Source organism: Saccostrea echinata, unplaced genomic scaffold (genome assembly GCF_033153115.1).
Source record: "Saccostrea echinata isolate AGI-Se365-2 ecotype Australia unplaced genomic scaffold, CSIRO_AGI_Sech_v1 ptg000022l, whole genome shotgun sequence".
Classification (NCBI taxonomy): domain Eukaryota; kingdom Metazoa; phylum Mollusca; class Bivalvia; order Ostreida; family Ostreidae; genus Saccostrea; species Saccostrea echinata.
In genome coordinates this window covers 15997328-16013924 of record NW_026889771.1, presented here as the reverse complement: position 1 = coordinate 16013924, position 16597 = coordinate 15997328, and the positions used below count along the sequence as shown (strand labels likewise).

The following is a 16597-nucleotide window of genomic DNA, read 5'->3' as shown; positions in this document are numbered from 1 at the left end:
AACTATAATGATTTATTTTGATTTGGAGCGCTTCGTTTTGGGATATATACTTAATGGAGTCCGGAATACTCGGTAAATCACTCAATGACAAGCATTTTGAATTGACTAGCTTCGACTACAGTTACTCTCTTAACTTGCTCTCGATTCCAACCTAAAACTTTCTAAGGCTAACCATGCATGTATTTGTCACATGTGCACAGAGATTGGAACACAGTCATATATAGATAAGACTCACCTTCATTGCCCTAAATGACTATAGTATGAGGTGACTTGGACCAATGAGGAATCTGTATATTATATGTACTCTGCTAGCGTCCAAACATGGTCCTCACAGAAAAGAGGGCAAAGAAAGAGGGTAAATATAAATGCTTAAATTTTCTATTTCATCTTTGTGTCCATGAAATCTCCTTACTTGTACGTATTTTTACATAGCTGACAAGGTCTTTATCTTAACACAACAAAGTTACAACCAGTAAAGATTTTTTTTTTTGATTTTGCAAATACATAGAGAATGAATCATGTTATAAAATGATTTTGTTTGAAGGCAATTATATGCTGAAGGTGTCTGATTATTCGATTTCGTGCATAGTCTTCAACATTATCGAAAGTCTGGGTTGCCATTAATAGGTATAGCATGAAATATTATGTTTTTAAAAACAAGTTTAATCCCACCCCGACCTCCCATCAAATTGCATATATATAATTATATGTACCTTTAGTAATGTCACGCCACACAAAATAGAGCTTCAGATGACCTTCATTAAGAACACAGTTCTAATTATATAATCACGATATCAATTTATACCCCTACCATAGAGATGACCGCAATTTATTTCTGGTCATGCGTCTATATATATATATATATATATATATATATATATATATATATATATATATATATGACGGTTTTCTATTTAGTTTACTTCATTAAATGCAAAAAGGGTCGTTATTTGCCAGAATGTCTGACCCTACATATATTTAAGTGATGCGTGACACCAAAATAAGAGAACAGTTCATTCTAAAGACATTCTACAGGCGCATGTAAATCAGGCACATTGACATGTGAATATTTTTTTTTAAATAGAACGATATCAACTATCAAAAGTTATTACAAACAAATGCATGTTGGTTATAAATGACTGTATGTGCAATATGACAATTTTATTATGAACAAATAAAATTTGAGAAACAATTCTCTTATCAATTCTTTATATCGATAGTTTAGAACATGAAAAATAAAAGTAACAGATGGTATACTTCCCTACAATGAATTTGAACGTTAACTATGCATGTACATATGTTTGATCACTGAATATTGACACATATATACAGGGGGTGGGGTCATCTAAATAGCAAGATGTCACTACCATATTAAATTTTGCTATATATTCTTACTAAAAATGCATAACTTTGAGTAGCCAGTATCGATTCAAATTTTAAGATCTATGTATATAAAACCACCAAGGAGCGGTGGAAGTCAAGTGTAGGGCCTAACACACACACACCCAATACAGTATACAAAAAAAAAAAAAAAAAAAAAAAAAAAAAAAAAAAATCAGCATGCCCCAAATCTAATACAATCAGAAAATTTACATAATTTTATTGTATTTCATCTCATAAAAAAATCAGTCCCAGTCTAGTGCAAAAGAGTCCCAGTAGGGAGGAAAGATTCCGGAATTATATTGTCTCGGCTATGTCGTGAACCTCAACCGAAATACATGTACTATTATGAACCTAAACATCCTTATATACATGCATGTATGAAATCTACATTTAATTTTTTACCTTAATTAAGATTCCTCTGTAACAATGCAACAAGTAATTTTCTTTTTGAGCTCAGGCCTGGAGGTTATAAAACTTTTTGAGTACAAACTCTGTGCTCAAACTCAAACTCCGTGCTCCAAAACCATACTCATACTCCAAAACTCCACTCTAAGTTGTGTATAAATTTTGAGTATGTTTATGGTATTGGAGAATGGAGTATGAGTTTGAGCACGGAGTATGTACTCAAAAAATTTTATAACCTCAAGGCCTGGATTACACAATTATGATGTCACAATCATCCTGTATGACTGTGACGTCATAATATCACAAAATGATACCTCCGCCTCCCATGTGTTTATAATAATATAATAATAACCTACTAAGTCAATATCAATCTGGATTTAGAAAAGGTCATAGGACCACTGACAATATATTTGTACTAAAAACACTTGTAAACAAATATCTTTATACAAAGAAACAGAATTTATATGTGTGCTTTGTAGATTTTTCAAAAGCATTTGATACTGTGTGGAGATCTGCACTTTTATACAAATTGAATAAAAAGGGTATTGGTGGTAACTTTCTCAAACTTTTGACAGACATGTATACAAATACATACTATTCTTGTAAAAAGGACCAAATTTGATGAGTGAAAATTTTAAAGCCAATAGAGGAGTCAAACAAGGTGATAATTTAAGTCCAACACTTTTCAATATCTTTGTTGATGATTTTGTGAATTATCTTAAAAATGTAAGCACATATCCTGCATATCTAGATACGATGCCAATAAATCATATGTTTTTTGCTGATGATCTTGTCCTTGTATCAGAATCAGAAGTTGGTCTGCAAAACTGTATAGATGTTTTAGGAAAATATTGTTCAGACTGGAAATTGTGTGTTAATATGGATAAAACAGATGTTATGATTTTTTCAAGAAAAACAGATGATGAAACATCATTTAGATTTTATTACAATCACCAAATGATTAACATAACGAATGAATATAAATATTTGGGTGTTGTGTTCAGATCTGATGGAAAAATGAAATTTGCAGCTGAACAACTATCAGAACGTGCTAGGAAAGCATATTATGCTATTAAATCAAATTTTCCTGCAAACATTAATTTTTCAGCTGAAATTATGTTAAAATTATACCAGTCAATGATAATACCAATTATTACATATGGATCTGAAGTATGGATAACTGACTTCAAATGTGATTTAATGTCTTCAGACCAATTTCCTTTTGAAAAAACACAACACTTAATATTTAAACACATACTAGAAAGGCATCAAATCTTGCTGTTTTATGTGAATTGGGTCGTTTTTCCTTTGTACTATTTATGTTATGAATATATGTTTAAATATTTTAAGAGACTTAAGGAAGTGGAAAACAAACATGATTATAATAATTATTTAGTGATTTCTGCATTTAAAGAAGACAAAAAACTTGTATCTAGAATATCTTGGCAAAGAAAACTGTCTTCATTACTACAAAAATTAAATATCACTTCTTTGGATATTTCTCACACAACCTTGAAAAACAAATTACAAGAGCATTACCAAAACAAGATACATGAACAACTGAAAAATATAAGCAAATCAAACTCTGGAAAGTTAGCTTTTGATAGTAAAATTGTAAATTCAAAATGAATACAAATTGCAAAGTTATTTAAAGCTGCCTTTAAAGAAAAGTTTTAGATCTGTATTAACAAAATTAAGGATCAGTGCCCATCCATTGTATATTGAAACGGGCAGATACTGTAAACCCCCTATTCCTAGAGAAAAACGTTTATGCTATTCATGTAAATTATTTATTGAAGATGAAAAACATTTTGTTCTATACTGTTCAAAGTATGACCAATTTAGATGCAATTATGCTGATATATTTAATGTAAACACATATACTAGTGATAATCCCATTAGAAAAATTGTCAATCCTACAAATATTACAACTGCTAGAAGGATATGTTGTTTTTTGAAAAAGTGCTTTGACACCAGAAAAGAAAGTCAGCAATGAATACTTAGAAATATGTGAATATGCTCTACATTATTTTGTTCAACTCACATTTGTCACTTTGTATATGTATGTATTATTCTTGTTAATTCGTTTTATGTCATGACTGTATGCCGACATGGTAATTGTCAATAGAGTGAATTGAATTGAATAATGGCAAAGTCCATGTTTTTTCTATGAGAGACCCCAAATAGTAAAATATGAGTTTCACAATGGCGCTATGTAACAAAGATTCTGTGATTTAGAAAGAATTTTATTCAGTGGTATAGGAGGAGTTGCGGATAAGAGATGGGTACCCTTCAATATTATACTAGTTAGTTTGTACTTAATTCAACCATATCGAGTATTTTATGAGAATAATTATCTTAAGATTTTTTTTTATTTATAAAAAGTGTTGTGGCGAAGTGGATCTGTTCCAATCATCTCAAGCTATGGTCCAGAGTCCGCATATAGAATGGGAGAGGATTGTACATTTTGGCCGCAGTTTGCGATGATGATTTGTTCCTTCATTGTGAATTTTTAAGATTGATACTGAATTTTGAAAAAAGGGGTGTAAAAATTGGTTTTAAAAAATGTTGTTCAAATTTCGAGTAATTTCTATATACGATAAGTCATTTCCTAGTTCATTTGGCAGATAATTTATTCTTAAACCAGCTCTGTCTGTTTTCTACACCGACAAATAATTTCTGCCACTTTCACTTGAAGAAATGAGTGATGAAAAGATCGAGAGAGGAAATCTTATGTTTTTCATTAAACAAAATTGACTATGTTGAGGGAAAAAAATACAATACAAAAACAAAAATTATAACCAACAAAACAATCAAAAATAAAACAAAACAAAAAAGGAAACAAAACACTGCTTTGGAAGGTTAGGGGAACTTCATCATCAGTAAAATTGAACGAAGGTGACATGAACTTGACTCTCTTTAGTAAAGGCAATGTCCATATTTTGGATATCTTTTTTCAATATGGCCATATGTGCTGAAGGGGCGGGGGGGGGGGGGGTGTTAGTATATCAAATTCATAAGTGAGAAATTGAAAAGGTTGGGCAGGCCGAACAGATCATATTCTAAAATATTCTCCTGCACGTACACAATCTGAATACATGTTTATTAAATCTCTATTTCAATCCTCACTTTACAGACCTCGAAAGATGAACAATTTATTGGGAATGCTACCACTGTGTATTCTGATTTTGTCTGTGATAGCGTACCGATTTCTTTCCAAAGAAAGCACCATTCGAATAGCAGCTCAACTTAACAACACTTATGACTTCGTCATAGGTATGGATTACTCAGAACAATCATTTAAAGTGCGCTGACTCAAGATATACTATTTTATCTAATTACCATGTTGTAAATTTTGCATTTACCTCCACCCAATAGATAAAAACTTTATAAAATGATATTATAAAGTTCGCAACTGTACTTTATTCTGTATGAGAAATACCTTATTAAATTTTCATTTATAACTTTGACAGTCACGTCTTACATTTTCGAACCCGAAAATAGCAACATTTTCACAGTGCATCGCTATATCATTCCAGTTGGTGCTGGATCCGCTGGTTGTGTGCTAGCTAACCGACTGACAGAAAATGGAAAGTTATCCGTGCTATTGTTAGAAGCGGGAGCAAATGACTTGGGGAACTACATTTTCGATATTCCCGGATACACCGACAAAGCCGTTCGAACACACGCAGACTGGGGCTATCACACAGAACCCCAAAAGCATGCTTACAAGGCATATACCAAAGAGGTAACGAGGTATAGTATCTGTAAAAACCATTTCCTTGATATTCTTGGTAGAAAAAATATATCTGGACTAAAAACATCCAAAAACTGTACCCTTTCTCTCAGAATTTTTTACCGTCTGATATTTTTATAGGTCAGTTACTGGCCAAGGGGGCGTACTTTAGGGGGGACAAGTACAGTCAATAGTCTTGTGTATCACCGAGGAGGACGTGGTGATTATGACAAATGGGCGGAGCTTGGGGCTAAAGGGTGGGACTACGATAGTGTGTTACCATACTTTCTAAAATCAGAGTCCTTCCAATCACCATCATTTAGAAATAGTAGTAAGTTTTTGGTTCACAATATTTCGATATACAGTACTTGTATCCGGCTTTAATCAACGATCTTGCATAAAATAAATGAATGTCAAACATACTCAAAAACTCTTTTAAGAATACCACAATACAAACGGACCAATGAAAGTAACGGAAACAACAATTACACCAATATCAGAGGTCTTTCTAAATGGCGGAAAAGAGCTTGGCTATAAAATCCATGATTGTAACGGAGATGATGGTGACCAAGAAGGTATATTCCTCTTTCTTCCACATACCTTAAAAACTGATCAACTTTTTGAGGCTGAATAGACTTAGTTTTGTCTCCTTTGATTAAAAAAAAAGTACGATGTTGTGATAGGTTTTTGTAGACTACAGACTTTCATTGGAGACGGGTTACGGTCCAGCACTGCCCGGAGCTTTCTACTGCCAGCCTCTGATAGAGAAAATTTACACATAGCAACAAATTCTCATGTGACAAAGGTAAAACAAAGCTTTAAATAACACTGTTTTCATATTATATTTTATTTTATTTCATTTTGCCGGTAATGTATTTAAGTATGACAATGCTTTTTAGTTTCACATTTAGTTTTGTTAGTAAAATGCGTATTCACTTTGTTAATTTGATGAAAGAAAAAGTTGTAATACCTTTAAAATTTGTTTCCTATATTGAAGCTATGCTTTCAAAAAGGTCTAATATTTCCAAAGTTTTAAGCGGTCCAAAACTTCAATGATGGAGCTGTCGTTGAGATGATGAACCATTATCAAGATTATGTCAGTTTTATTTCACACTCGATTAGCTTAGGCAGAATCACGAATCAACAGTCTAGTTTGCATTAGTTGATGTTCGACAGTTACGGAAATGTCCGAGTTTAAACCGCATTGTGTAGGCAACAAATTTTAAAGGTATAACACACATTTATTGACTGGATTGTCGGACAGAATGCGTTTTGTCGCACCGTCGAACCAACCAAGTCAGTAAATGTCCATCAAAAAGCATGTACGTCGTCCCCGAACCAAGTCAGTAAATGTAAAATGTTTTCTATAGAAAGTATGCAATTTTAACTTTAATACAATTTCAGATCCATTTTGAAGGGAAAACGGCAAGAGGTGTTTCATTTATTCGAAATGGTCTAAAATTTACAATTAACGTTAAAAAAGAGGTTATTGTTTCTTCGGGGACAGTAGGGTCAGCACAACTACTGATGTTGTCCGGAATCGGACCCAAAGCAGATCTAGAAAAATTAAAAGTTGGTATTATTTCAGGTTAATTTTGTTGTTGCTAAATTTACTGATTTATGATACAGTATCACTTTTAGTTGTAGACAGTGTCCGGAGGCCATGAGAACATACTAGACTATTGCTTGGGTATCATTATTTACAGATCCCTGTGGTGGCGGATCTACCTGTTGGGAAGAACCTTCAGGACCACATGATGTTCCCCGTAATGATCCAAGTGAATGAGTCCATCAGCGGGTCGGACTGGGTCTATGGCTGGTGGAGTCAATTACAGTACTCACTATTTAGGTCGGGTAAGATAGCGTCTTAGCTTCCCCTTATAGGCATAGCCACTCCATGCTGATCTATTTATATTTTATTTTTAGTTAAACAAAGGGTGATTTATGAGTGCAAAATAAATCTTCATTACAACTGTGCTTAAGGTCTGCCTATATATAAGATATATATGTCAATTGAAATTAATATCAATGCAAGTTAACTTTCTCATCAAAATTGATGCAAAAATGATATTATCATGGTAAATCAAAGGGCCATTATCCGTGGCGGGCATGCGCGAGGCAGCTGCGTATTTCCGGACCAAGACAACTCCAGAAGACATCTCACCAGATGTACAATACCAATTACACAGTATTGATATAAAGTACGAAAAGCGATTCTCCTTCTTGGACTTCGCAAAACCAAAGGTTTTTAGCCTTATACATATACAGTGATCAAATTATTTTCCATCTCTTGTACTATGAATGTATTTCTTTTTAAACATGCACTTCCAAAAGAAAGTTCGGGTATATTGTTGTTATCCCGGGCGGTCCACCCATCCGCTCACTTCCATAAAAACCTCAAACTCCTTTCACATTTTTAAAAGCAATAGCCATATTTTTTTTGGAATGCGATTTGTGCTGTGTCCTCTGTAGATGTACAATGAATTTTCTTTTTCACCCTGAGACCAATTTGGGGTCAAAACCAACTAGTTTTTAGCTCTACTGGTCAGAGACCAGAAGAGCTTATGCGATAGTAAGGTGTCCGTCGTCCGTCCGTCTGTCTGTCTGTCTGTCTGTCTGTCTGTCCGTCTGTCTGTAAACAATTTTTCAAAACGCTACTCCTCCTACAGTTTTGGTCCGATTTCAATATAACTCGGCACACAAGTAGACTACACTAAGATACATAATTTAGTGCATCGGTTTTTGATTTCGATGGACGGTGTTGCCATGGTTACTAAAACTAGAAATTTCTGTGAAATTCCTTTAAAACGCTACTCCTCCTACAGTTTTGGTCCGATTTCAATATAACTTGGCACACAAGTAGACTACACTAAGATACATAATTTAGTGCATCGGTTTTTGATTTCGATGGACGGTGTTGCCATGGTTACCAAAAATAGAAATTTCTGTGAAATTCCTTTAAAACGCTACTCCTCCTACAGTTTTGGTCCGATTTCAATATAACTCGGCACACAAGTAGACTACACTAAGATACATAATTTAGTGCATCGGTTTTTGATTTCGATGGACGGTGTTGCCATGGTTACTAAAAATAGAAATTTCTGTGAAATTCCTTTAAAACGCTACTCCTCCTACAGTTTTGGTCCAATTTCAATATAACTTGGCACACAAGTAGACTACACTAAGATACATAATTTAGTGCATCGGTTTTTGATTTCGATGGACGGTGTTGCCATGGTTACTAAAAATAGAAATTTCTGTGAAATTCCTTTAAAACGCTACTCCTCCTACAGTTTTGGTCCGATTTCAATATAACTCGGCACACAAGTAGACTACACTAAGATACATAATTTAGTGCATCGGTTTTTGATTTCGATGGACGGTGTTGCCATGGTTACTAAAAATAGAAATTTCTGTGAAATTCCTTTAAAACGCTACTCCTCCTACAGTTTTGGTCCAATTTCAATATAACTTGGCACACAAGTAGACTACACTAAGATACATAATTTAGTGCATCGGTTTTTGATTTCGATGGACGGTGTTGCCATGGTTACTAAAACTAGAAATTTCTGTGAAATTCCTTTAAAACGCTACTCCTCCTACAGTTTTGGTCCAATTTCAATATAACTCGGCACACAAGTAGACTACACTAAGATACATAATTTAGTGCATCGGTTTTTGATTTCGATGGACGGTGTTGCCATGGTTACTAAAACTAGAAATTTCTGTGAAATTCCTTTAAAACGCTACTCCTCCTACAGTTTTGGTCCGATTTCAATATAACTCGGCACACAAGTAGACTACACTAAGATACATAATTTAGTGCATCGGTTTTTGATTTCGATGGACGGTGTTGCCATGGTTACTAAAAATAGAAATTTCTGTGAAATTCCTTTAAAACGCTACTCCTCCTACAGTTTTGGTCCAATTTCAATATAACTTGGCACACAAGTAGACTACACTAAGATACATAATTTAGTGCATCGGTTTTTGATTTCGATGGACGGTGTTGCCATGGTTACTAAAAATAGAAATTTCTGTGAAATTCCTTTAAAACGCTACTCCTCCTACAGTTTTGGTTCGATTTCAATATAACTTGGCACACAAGTAGACTACACTAAGATACATAATTTATTGCATCGGTTTTTTTATTCAATTGACGGTGTTGCCATGGTTACTAAAAATAGAAATTTCTGTGAAATTCCTTTAAAACACTACTCCTGCTACAGTTTTAGTCTGCTTCTAATATAATTAGGCATACAAGTAGACTATACTAAGATACATAATTTATTGCATTGGTTTTTGAATTCAATGAACAGTGTTGGCATGGTTACTTAAAATAGAAATTTCTTTGAAATTCCTTTAAAACGTTACTCCTCCTACAATTTTGGTCTGATTTCAATCTAATTTGGCACACAGTTAGAATACACTACGATACATAATATGTATTTCTGTTTTTTTTTATTTGGGTGAATGGTGTTGTCATGGTTACTAAAAATAGAAATTTTAGTGAAATACTTTCAAAACGCTACTACTCCTAGTTTTCATTTGATTTCAATATAACTTGTCACAAAAGTAGACTACATTAAGATACATAATTCTATTTATTGTTGCATGTTGCAATGTTTCAAATCCAAGTGCTACTTTTCTTTTGTTATACAAACAGACCAGTAGAGCTACAGTCTCATCAGAGACTTCTGGTTTTTTTTAACTAATACTTGGCTCCCAGAACTCCTCTTAAATTTTATGCAGTCGAAATTTTTTGGAAAATGATTGGTGGTTCCCTTCAGAGGTCGGTAAAATTTCAATACTTGGGCCCAGTCGTAAAACCATGCACCAACAATATTCCAAAATTAAGATGATTTGACTACTGCGTAAAATGTAAGGGGAACCAGGGTTTTTTTTTGGGGGGGGGGGGGGAGGAGGGGTAGAAAAAAGGTCTTTCTTAATCCTCCGTTTTCCCCAGGATAAAACTGAAAACTTAGAAACCCTATTGCACGTCTACAGGACACCATCAATCATATTCCAAAAGATTAAATGGTTACTGTTCAAAATGGAAGAAGATTGTGTGACAAATAGACGTACAGGGATAACAACGATGTACCCGAACTTCCATTAGATATAATTATGTAATCTGAATACAATGTTTTACAAGGCCCTGACAGAGGGAAACGTTATTGAAAAAGGGAAACTTTTCACTATTGGGATTATGGCCCCACAACATCCAAAAAGTGTCGGAGAGATCCGCCTACGTTCTTCCGATCCTTTTGACTTTCCAATAATTGATCCGCATTATCTAGAGAATCCAGATGACGTCACATGTTTCATAAGAGGTGATTTGTGGAAAATTTTATCAATCAAACTAAAAAAAAACATTTTAAAGAGAAAAAGGTTATATAAATTTTAAAGTACACATAATATATAAAATTCTTATCTTGACTGGGGATGTATAATGCATACTGACCAAGGTTTGTGTACATGGTTTTTTTTTTTCAAATAAAAATTAAAACTAAACTAAAACAAGAGGCCCAGGGGCCACATCGCTCACCTGAGCACTGTGGCTAGGAAAAAAAGAAAAATCAGTTTAGTATTGAAAAGCTTATATGCATAAGTGGTCCTTACCTACCCCTAAAAGTGAGTGGAGGGGGGGGGGGGGGGTCATGATTTGAACAAACTTGAATCTACACTAACTAAGGATGCTTGCATAATTTTTTGACTAACTGTGACTTTTTTCTCTTCAAGTTTGAACTTTCATTGTGGCCCCCCCCCTACCACTGGGGGTCATGATTTGCACAAACTTGAATCTACACCACCTGAGAATGCTTCCGTATAAATGTGACAAACCGTGGCTTTGCTGTTCTTGAGAAGATTTTTAAAGATTTTTCCTATATATTCCAAGTAAAACTTTGATTGTTCAATGTGGCCCCACCCTACCCCCGGGGGTCATGATTTGAACAAACTTGAATCTACGCCACCTGAGGATGCTCCCACATAAATATGACCAATCATAGCTTTGCTGTTCTTGAGAAGAAGATTTTTGAAGATTTTTCCTATATAGTCCTCTGTTAAACTTTCATTGTCCATTGTGGCCCCACCCTACCCCCGGGGGTCATGATCTTAACAAAGATGAACCCACACCATCTGAGGACGCTTCCACATAAATATTACCAATCACTGCTTTGCTGTTCTTGAGAAGAAGATTTTTCCTATATACACCTATGTAAAACTTTGATCGTCCATTGTGGCCCCACCCTACCCCCGGAGGGCATGATTTGATTAAAGTTGAATCTACACTACCTGATAATAATTCCACAGGAGTTTCATCTTTCCTGGCCCATTGGTTCTTGAGAAGAAGATTTTTCAATAATGCCATTAATTTTTTGCTATTTCATAATTATCTCCCCTTGGAGGAGGGCGTGGCCCTTCATTTGAACAAACTTGAATCCCCTTTACCCAAAAATACTTTGTGCCAAGTTTGATTGAAATTGGCCCAGTAGTTCTGGAGAAGAAGATGAAAATGTGAAAAGTTTACGACAACAACGACGACGACGCCGACAGACAACGGACAAAACTCACTTGAGCCTTCGGCTCAGGTGAGCTAAAAAGCGTTGGAACAGCATTGCCTCAAAACATCTACCTTTTTCATTCTTATGATACGTAGTAAATGTAGATTTAGAATAAAAATTCTAATTTCGACATTGGCTAAATTTGCAGGAATTCGTAAACTCCAAGATCTTGTTGCAACAAAATCTTTCCAGTCGGTAGAAGCGAAAATCGTGCAGATAAAGCACGAGGATTGTCGATCGAAGGATCAGGATAGTGACGAACATTGGGAGTGTCTCGTCCGTCACTACGCTCTAACAAACTACCATCCCACCAGCACCTGTACAATGGGCGCATCTAATGATAAGTCAGCAGTGGTGGATCCAAATTTAAAGTATGATTTATTGAACATCACTCTTTAAGACATACGTGTAAATTATGTATTTTTTTCTCGCTATGATCTCTGAAATAAAAATGATGACCTCAACACGATTTTTTTTCAACGAATGCAAACCTCAAGTGATTATGCATATATGTGACGAGTTGTAAGTATAATAACAAAAAAAATTAGCTCTACTCGACGCAGTCGTGATGAGCTTATGCTACACCCCCGGCGTCGGTGTCAGCATAAGCGTCGGCGTCCCTGTTAAAGTTTTAGAAGCAAGTCCATTGCCAAGTAACTATAAGCCTTACCTGGACCAAACTTACACGGATGAAGCATCTAGGGATGGACAATACCATACTTGCTTCAGATGCTGGATCTGACCTAGATTTTCAAGATGAGTGACCAGGTTAAAGTTTTTGAAGCAGGTACCTAACTATAAGCCTTTCCTGGACCAAAGTTGCATGGATGATGCATCTAGGGATTGACACTACGGTCACTACCCCACTTGCTTCAGATGCTGGATCTAACCTACATTTTCCAGATGAGTGACCAGGTTAAAGGCTTTGAATTAGGTCCATTCCCAAGCAGCTTTAAGTCCTACCTGGACCAAATTTGCATGGATGATGCATCTAGGGATGGACACTACATGTACCACACTTGCTTCGGATGCTGGATCTATCGTAGATTTTCCAGATGAGTTTTTGGAGCAGGTCCGTTTCCAAGTATCCAGAAGCCCTACCTGGACCAAACTTGCATGGATGATGCATCTAGTGATGGACACTACCACACTTGCTTCGGATGCTGGATCTAACCTAAAATTTCCAGATGAGTGACCAGGTTAAAGTTTTTGGAGCAGGTCCATTCCCAAGGAACTATAAGCCCTTCCTGGACCAAACTTGCATTGATGATGCATCTAGAGATGGACAATACAACACCTGCTTTTGATGCTGGATCTGACCTAAATTTTCCACATGAGTAAATTTTAGCCACATTTTAACTAAATTAGCATGGATGATGTATCTACTATCTAGGGATGGATACTTCCAGACTTCGGATGCTATATATGACCTAGATTTTGAAGATGAGTGATCAAGTTAAAGTTTTTGAAGAGGGTACCTAACTATAAGCCCTTCCTGGACCAATCTTGCATGGATGATGCATCTAGGGATGGACACTACCATACTTGCTTCGTATGCTGGATCTGACCTAGATTTTCCAGATGAGTGACCAAGTTAAAGTTTTTGGAGCAGGTCCATTCCCTGACCAAGTCATAATAAACAGCAATGAAAAATTTGTCGAAAAATACTTCGACATTATTACTGCATTGTTAATTTAGATTCATATGAAAGAGAACAATCATATAAGAAAATGTAAATGAAAATATTTCATCCAGTCTGTTTTTCAAAAATTTTTTAAAAATAATTTTTTTTTTAGAAAATATGTTAATTTACACCTTATTTTCAATATTATAATGTAAAACAAAAATGGACTTCATTTTATTGATTGACATTGCATTGTAGTGCAGTGTAATACAAGGCAGTTAAATTCAACATGTAACTTTGCGAAAGTCCTTGGACTTAATTACTGATTGTTAATTTTGATTCATATCGAAGAAAACAAATATTTAAGAATGTGAGAATAAAAGAAATGCTTTCTAGTCTGTTTTTTAAACCTTTTTTTTAAATCATAAAATGAAAAAAAAAGTGTTTGTATTCAATCGGTTTTTTTTAAATTCAATTAAGGAAAAAAAATTGACTAAGTTAATTTTGATTGGACAATGTGGCAGACATCACAATGTATCGCATTTTATTGCAGCAGATTGCAGTATGGTGCAATTCTACTTGTATTTATACAAGCACAATTATTTTACTTGTCAATGTATTAGAAATATTCCCCACCATCCACCCTCCAAAGACAGCCTTTAGATACAATTTGTCCTTGTGATTGAATGTTTATTTGGAAATTTGCATAATGTAAGTTTTGTTTCAAAGTTCGATAATCAAATTATGTCCCTTTGAACAACGTAGACAAAACGATCATTGATTTCTGCTTTATATTATGTAAATGTTTAAGCAATGCTAACGAGTAACAGGTTTGTATACTATATAAAAGACGTTAGAGAGTCATTCACAAATGAGCATGTGTTAGTCAGGGTAAATAACGGTAATATCGCGTTTAAAGCACTTAGTATGAGCTTATCTCACTAAACAAGTACTGCTAAGCAGTATTGAAAAGCGTCTTTGATTGTTCTACAAAGTCATCAAACTTGCATGGATGATGCATCTGGGGATGTGCACTAACCAATCTGCTTTGGATTCTGAATCTGACCTACATTTTCCAGATGAGTGAGCAGGGTAATGTTTTTGGAGTAGCTATATAGTATTATTATATAGTGTTATGATAAAACTTGCATAGATGGTGTATCTAAGGATGAAAACTTTCAGACTTGCTTTGGATGTTGGAACTGACCAAAATTTTCTTGATTAGTAAACAGGTTAAAAGTTTTTTGAGCAGGTCTATTTCCAAATAACTATAAGTCCGACTTAAACCAAACTTGCATAGATATTGATCTTGGGATGTACACTAACTAGAAAAAAAATATGATTTGAGATTTGCCTTACTTATAGATGACATTCGTCGAAGTGAGTTCTGTAATCTTTGATTACCTATGTTTTAAATGAGTATTTATAATTTATATATTTTTTTAATTACAGAGTAAGGGGGATGGCCGGACTACGAGTTGTTGACGCCTCCATAATGCCTTTTGTGCCCGCCTCTAACACCAATGCTCCAGTCATAATGGTTGCAGAGAAAGCAGCAGATATTATACTTAGTGCTTATAAAGCATAAATTTACTAATAAATTTTAGCCCATTTTTATTATAAAATGCAATCCTTTCATAATTTCTCCAATACTTTTTATGATGGTTAAATCATTTTTCAACCCAATACAATGATGCTGTTTGCATGAGGTATTCAAATAAACAATCTTAACATAATATTTATAAAAATTAAGCATCGATGATAAATACAGTAAAATAAACTTGAATCTCCTTCCTGGTTCAAAAAAAAAAAAAAAAAAAAAAAAAAAAAAAAAAAAAAGATTGAATGTTGTCTTATACCGGTATTTTTGGAGGTTTTCTATATGCTGGAATATTTCTGAAGATGATTCTCTTTAAAAAAAAAAAGGGAAAACAAAAATTCCAAGGTTAACTATAATTAATAAATGATATATTGCTAGACAAGTATTCAACTTAAACACTTACCCTCCAAGCCAGTATACTGCACTAGTTGTACTTTCTGTTGAAATTTCGGGTATATTGTTGTTATCCTGGTCCGTCTGTCTGTCAATATCCTTCCTCAAATTCCTCTTACACTTGAGGTAGGAGCCAATTCATCCTTTAATATATGATTTATGGTGCCCCTTAGATATACAAAAATATTCTAAAAGTTGATATGGCTAAAGCGTAATATGTAATTTCTGTAAACCACGTTTTTTAGTGGGAAAAACGCCGCCCTTTTTGCCTACGCGTCGCCGGTAAAACTCATTTTCCTACCGTTAAATAGGCCTTAACGGTCGCAAATAACAAATAAGAGTACAGTTATTTTCTAATTCTCCAAAATGTTTCATTATTTGATTCTGTATTTATCAGGTCAAATAAATGCATATTATTTTAACCAAAACAGTAAAATATTTCAATATTACCTTATTACAAAAACTGAACTGATTATTAAATTTCACGTAAATATAACACATAGATACAAACAAAAAGTATCTTGGCCAAAAAGAAGTTATTGAATTGGATTTTTTGAATTTCATTTTCTATGCATGTGTTCTTGCACAAAGAATTAAAATGAAAATTGATTTAATCTATGTCTCTCCTTCCACCATTAACTGCTTGTAAAAGCTTTATCAAAAACTCAACCCCGCCCCCAGTCCCTCAAAATAAATAAATAAATAAATTTAAAAAATTTTAAAAACATATCTACTTTGTCAATAATTACAATTGCATGTTACGAGTATTTTTTATACAGCAATATACACTCTACATGTAAATATTTAGTACCTTAAAGCATAATCATTCCTTCTGCGTCTAAGCAACAATTTTACACAAATATAATAATTAAGCGAGTTAAGACGTACCT

The 16597-nt window shown here is 34.3% G+C and overlaps 1 protein-coding gene across 1 annotated transcript; it reads left to right on the top strand.

The window, feature by feature from the left end:
• The first annotated feature begins 245 nt into the window (after positions 1-245).
• Positions 246-15348, top strand: LOC133190544 (L-sorbose 1-dehydrogenase-like). Its single transcript, XM_061326230.1, has 12 exons — positions 246-355; positions 4925-5064; positions 5328-5536; positions 5666-5855; positions 5965-6099; positions 6208-6329; positions 6929-7096; positions 7231-7378; positions 7614-7768; positions 10680-10857; positions 12239-12461; positions 15167-15348. Exons 1-12 carry the CDS (start codon positions 279-281, stop codon positions 15300-15302), a joined length of 1881 nt encoding a protein of 626 aa, XP_061182214.1. The 5' UTR covers positions 246-278; the 3' UTR covers positions 15303-15348.
• Positions 15349-16597: the final 1249 nt, after the last annotated feature.

Excerpts from the sequence above, each read along its gene's own strand:
- LOC133190544 (XM_061326230.1), top strand. The coding sequence starts at position 279 with ATGAGGAATCTGTATATTATATGTACTCTGCTAGCGTCCAAACATGGT. Across the intron at positions 6,100-6,207 it reads AGATGATGGTGACCAAGAAG|GTTTTTGTAGACTACAGACT; the intron begins GTATATTCCTCT and ends ATGTTGTGATAG. Across the intron at positions 7,769-10,679 it reads TGGACTTCGCAAAACCAAAG|GCCCTGACAGAGGGAAACGT; the intron begins GTTTTTAGCCTT and ends ATGTTTTACAAG.